Here is a 5401-nt window from a genome sequence, read left to right as displayed (position 1 = left end):
GGCATCGCCCACAGTGCGATCGCCCGCACTCGGAACGCAGGCACATTAGTGCCTGCATTCCGGTCCAGTGCGATCTGCAAAAATAGTGCTCGCAGCATTTTTGCGGATCGCACTGGACAGGAACACAGGCACTAATGCAGGCGATCGCACTGTGGGCGAGGGGCCTGCCTGCGCAGCCTACGCCCCCTCCCGCCCCTGAATGCAGGTGTTTTTTCGTTGGTAGATCTCAATGAGCTCGTCATTTGAAAAGTAGATCTCCAGACGAAAAATAGTGGGCGCCCCTGCTCTAGACAGACCCTACAGCTCTGCCTGGGCACAGCTTTCAAGGACAGGAGGATATGACAAACTAGATAGCTGCATAAAGAGACCAGCTCAGCAGCATGTAGATAAAGCCTTGATTAACCGCTTGCTGTCCGCCAGTTGTGAAAAAACGGACAGACAGCAAACTCCCATGGGCGGGTTGTCGTAATAAGACGGCTTTTTTTTTCTGCTGACGCACGCCCCCCGGTCCGCGCGCACGTGCAGAAAAACCCATCCAATCTGCACAGCCTTTGTAGCCGTCAATTGCTTGTATGTTGTGGCTGCTCGCCCTTCCTCGAGTGCCGCGGCCCCCTCTCCATCAGCAAGGAGGAAGATGGGAGGGAGATCAGCACGTTCCTCCTTGCTGATCTCCCTCCGACGTCTGAATGCAGAAGTAATGTGTATTACATCACTTCCAAATTCACCTGTTAGTCATCTGGCTGCTATAGCCAGAGAGAAGAAGCGGATGAAGCAGATATCTGCTTCATCAGCTTCTTTGGGGGTCCCCAGGTGACAGGGGTCTTAGAGACCCCTAATGTCTCCATAAAGAGGACCTGTCTGTGTTTGCTATTATATAAGGGGATTGTTATCCACCCTATGTGATAGCAATAACATTAAGTGTAAAAAAATAAAAAATAAAAATTTGTAAAAAAAATAAGTCACATATAAAAAAGTAACCCCCCCCCAAATGTTTAAGTCCCCCATCCCCACGTTTACGCACATATAAACGTAAATACGCGTCCGGTGCCCCAGCGCGCAAAAATTAAAATTGCGCTACACACGTTACATATCGCTGCGAACATCGCAGTGAGAGCAATCATTTTAGAGCCATCAATCACTGATAACACTAAACTGATGAGCGGTAACAGCTTTTAAAGCGTCGCCTGTGGCCAATTTTGGGTATTATCGTTTTTTGAGGTTTCGCGCGCGCGCACGCAATTTTAAGGCTTGACATGTTTGGTGTCTTTTTACCCGACGTGACCCCGTCTTTTATAATTTACCAAAAAATTGGGTAATAATAAATGTTTTATCATTTAATATAGGGGAAACTGTTTTTTAAAAAATTTCGGTAATTTTTCCTTAATATAGTAAAAAAATAAAAACCCCCAGTGGTGAATAAATACCACCAAAAGAAAGCTCTATCTGTCCCCAAAAAAGGGAATAAAATTCATTTCAGTACAGCGCTGCATGACGGAATAAATGTCAGTCAAAGTACCGCAGCGCTGAATACTGAAAAATGGCCTGGATGGGAAGGGGGTTTAACACCGCGGATGTCAACTGGTTAACACACTGACACAGGACGTTTGCTACTTTATTAGTCACTTTTGAGAGTTTTTTTTTATAGACAATCACCTTTGATTTACACAAACAGTTGATAATAAGATTGAATTTGAATTTTTTTCCCCACAATATTATTGTTCACTATAATATTTGGTTTTTGCACATATTTGTTTACTGCATTGGGTGACAGCGCAGCTTCACATATTTGAATATTAATGCAGGCTCATGCAGCCAATTAAATTAGCAGCGGTAAGGAGGAACACCCAGTTTTTTAAGAGTAATCGAGCACAGAAGGCTCTATAGAAAAATCACAAAATATAACTGGCTACTACTATTTATTAGAAATAACTGTAGACTATTGAACTAGAGTATAGCCAATTGCTTTGGAGGTCAGAACGTTTTTTTTTTTCTCTCATAGCAATCTAGATCACGCTTTATAATAGCAATGGAATTCCGCTTTTGTGCCTGATTATCAATTTGGGCTGTTTTCTCAGTAACAGATTTGGTTACTGCTATGTCAAAAATTACATTCATAAAAACCATAGAAATAAACACAAAATGACCTGCTTGCTTTTTGAATAAAATGTAAAGAGCCAATGTAAATTGCTTACTTTTATTACACAGCATAAGCAATTCATAAAATGACAACAATTACAGCTGTAGGATGAAAGCATTGGAAAGAGATACCTACAACTAGCTAAATAGTAAATAAATTGCCTGGTTGTTCCCTAGCAACTACAGGGAACACACTGCTTGAGAGCACTTATGACTTACCAAATGTTCTCGCTCATAGATGAAAAATTGTGGAAACACTGGTTTGATTTCCTGCACCGACCATCTTTGTTTCCCATTGCTAGTGGTCTCAAAATTGTTCAAGCAATTTCGAAAATGATTATATGCATCACATGTGACGTCCATGTGCCTTAGAGTAAAGTTGTACCTAAAACAGATGTATGCCATTACAGCCAATTATATAAAACTGGAATATTCAGTCATAACCTATATTTAAAATCTTTCTATTTCTTGTTGTATGTGACGGGTTCACATTAACATTGCAATGCCCCATTGTAGAAGCAAACCTCTATCTATATTCATGCATTTATTTTAAGGAAAAGCAAAACTCTAGCCAAATAACTATATACACTGTTGAAGAACACATGTGTGAGCTGTGTCTTCCTGGCAAAAAAGTTGTACTTGTGTTCAGTCATCCTTGCCATACTACATAACCAAAGGTGAAACCATTTTCCCACAAGACAGAGCAGTTCTGTAGCTTTCCACCTTAGCTCTTTTGATCACTAGGCTTTGAAAGAGCATCTGAGAGTTTCTTCCAGTGCTAATCACCTCCTGCAAGTTGCCTAAACACCTCCAGCACCTTGTGAATGGAATGCCTTAGATTGACAACAATGTTTAATGCAAAACTACTTAATTTCTGGTGACCAGTTGATTATGGGAAGCTAATAAAAAGATAAATGTAAATATACTACTTAAAATAAACATTTAATTATTTTTAAATACATAATACTAAAGTGTGTTTTATATATAATGTCATGACACTTGACACATTTTTCTGTTTAATTCTAGCCTTGTTCTTCTAGTTTCCAGTGTAAAGCTCTGGTAACTGGTGGTTTTTTTAAATCAAAATAATAAACACGGGTTTCTTCTGTTAACATTATCATTACTCCCAAAAACGTTTTTCTTTTTTTTTTATATGACCCACCCCATGCCTCGATTCTCACCTAGGCAATAGGTAACATATTCCCGGAAGCATCAGCTTCCACACAACATGGAAAGATGGGATTGAAACTGTGTCATCAGAGGGCCAGCTGCAAGAACCAGGAACAAACTGCTGGCTCCCGATGATAGGAGAAAGAAAGATGGAGGTGCATGTAAGTATGCTTATTGAGGGTTACCCAGTGAGAAGGTAAAGGTAAATTAAAAAAATATCACAAAGGAGGTGAAATGTCCACTTTGATTAGAGTGAGCCAGTAAAAAGTGACCAGCTTCTGCTGGACTGTTATTAGAAAGCCCAGAATGTTTTGTAAAATGTGTTCCTGGGAGTACCCTCTACTATATGTTTATATCTATAGTGACATTTTTTATACAAGTAATAATAAGGAACATACAATACCAGATTATAATCTTGTAAACATTCCAAAAAGGTTAATAAAATTACTAAAAAGAATGTGCTTTCAAGCAAAATGTCATGTTTTTCCCCCCCATATGGTTACTACACGGGTTTATTCATATAATTTAATCCAATGATCCAGCAATAAAATACAAACCAAAAAAAAAAAAAAGGTCAAGGTTTCACTAAAGTCAAGTGATTTTACCTTGAACACCATGCAGACAAAATAACAGGCTATGTTAGTGCAATAAATGTGTCCTGCTGCACAATTACAAGCCTGGACTTTATGTAAACAATATGCTTACTAAAATCCTGCAGTTCCATGCTATTCCCTGTAGCTATTCTCAATAATAAATATTGCTCATCATTTTAGAAATAAAGTAGATGATTTTGTCACCAAAACTGTAAACAATGTGGTTGTTTTCCATATGAAACCACTGGGACGTTCATGTCAAGCAAATCTAGGGGCATACTTAAGCTGCTTTACTGTGACGCCAGTACCATCCTCTGTGATAAAGAAATAACACACTATCCGGATGTTTTTATGACTGTTTATTTCATTTGCCCTTTACAGTTTACTGCATTAACTACTGTTGCTGTTCTCTCAAACTTCCTTTCATTTATTTCACAGCAGTAGAGATTCATGGATGAGTAGCAAAATAGATCACTGTTACATACCGCACTTATAGACTTTAATTTCGCAGTCATGAAAAGAGCTGTCACAGGCACAGCTGTGTTATAAGCGAATTTACATTATACTGCAAATTTTTATTGTCCATCACAGCTCTAGGTCAACTGGATCTACTGAAACAATCATGAACTGGTTAAACCCATGAATTGTTATACCACTATGCACTGGCAGACAGCATAAAAAAAACAAGAAAAAACTATTTTCCATTTGTGCAACAATAAATATGCATGATATCAAAAATAAATTATTTTCTTAGCTGGAGTTGATTATTTTGGTCTTCTAATCACCTATACAATTACTATTGACTCTGGAAAATTTACTGTAATTAATGGAAAAGTAACTATTCATATTCAAACTGATATTCCCTACATGGAAACTAAAAATAATTCAATGCTCATCACAATAGTAAACAATGAGAAAACATATTTTACGATATACTACTGGTATGCACAAAGTGTTAGGAGGCACTTAAAGACTGTCTATAATAACACGATTTGCCAAAAACTCTGCAAGCCTTTGTAGTTGTAAGCAAATCATGTTCTGTGCGCCTAGGTAGCCTCCAAATCCAGGTGCATTCACCCTCTCCATTCTCCAGTGCAACCTTTACAGTTTCCTCTACCTGTGGCTGCTGGCCCTCTTCTGGCTTAAATGATACTCAGCATCATTCAACCCATTCCCAGTGAACCCAGGTGATCATGAACACACTGCCAGGGGGTGCATCATCACGTTGGTCTGGGCTTACAGTCAAGGGCGGACTGGGCCAGGGGGCAGGGTGGCATTTGGCCTCCATGGCCTCTCTGATGCCGTGACGAACGGCCCCTTGACCCCTGCTGCCACCTGCACCCGGCCGCATCCAATGTGGCTCTGAGATCGGCGCGGCCGCTGCTCCTCAAGGGGTGCTTGGGAGGCCCTCTAACATGCCGAGGCCCCGTCTACCTGGTCCAGCCAGCCCGGATCGCCTCGGTATGCGATCAGGGCTGGCTGGACCAGGCAGACGTGGCCCT

The 5401-nt window shown here is 40.3% G+C and overlaps 1 protein-coding gene across 1 annotated transcript in view; it reads right to left on the bottom strand.

Moving 5' to 3' along the window:
• Nucleotides 1–5401, bottom strand: part of METTL22 (methyltransferase like 22) — a 112706-nt gene that overhangs the window by 12908 nt on the left and 94397 nt on the right. The window contains exon 9 of the mRNA XM_018570214.1: nucleotides 2356–2521. Coding sequence (XP_018425716.1) covers nucleotides 2356–2521 — 166 coding nt within the window. The remainder of the gene's footprint in view (nucleotides 1–2355; nucleotides 2522–5401) is intronic.

Source organism: Nanorana parkeri, unplaced genomic scaffold, assembly GCF_000935625.1.
Source record: "Nanorana parkeri isolate BGI_ZX_2015 unplaced genomic scaffold, ASM93562v1 scaffold1479, whole genome shotgun sequence".
NCBI classification, from domain to species: domain Eukaryota; kingdom Metazoa; phylum Chordata; class Amphibia; order Anura; family Dicroglossidae; genus Nanorana; species Nanorana parkeri.
The sequence above is the reverse complement of the archived record's forward strand: the minus strand, read 5'-3'. Positions and strand labels throughout refer to the sequence as shown.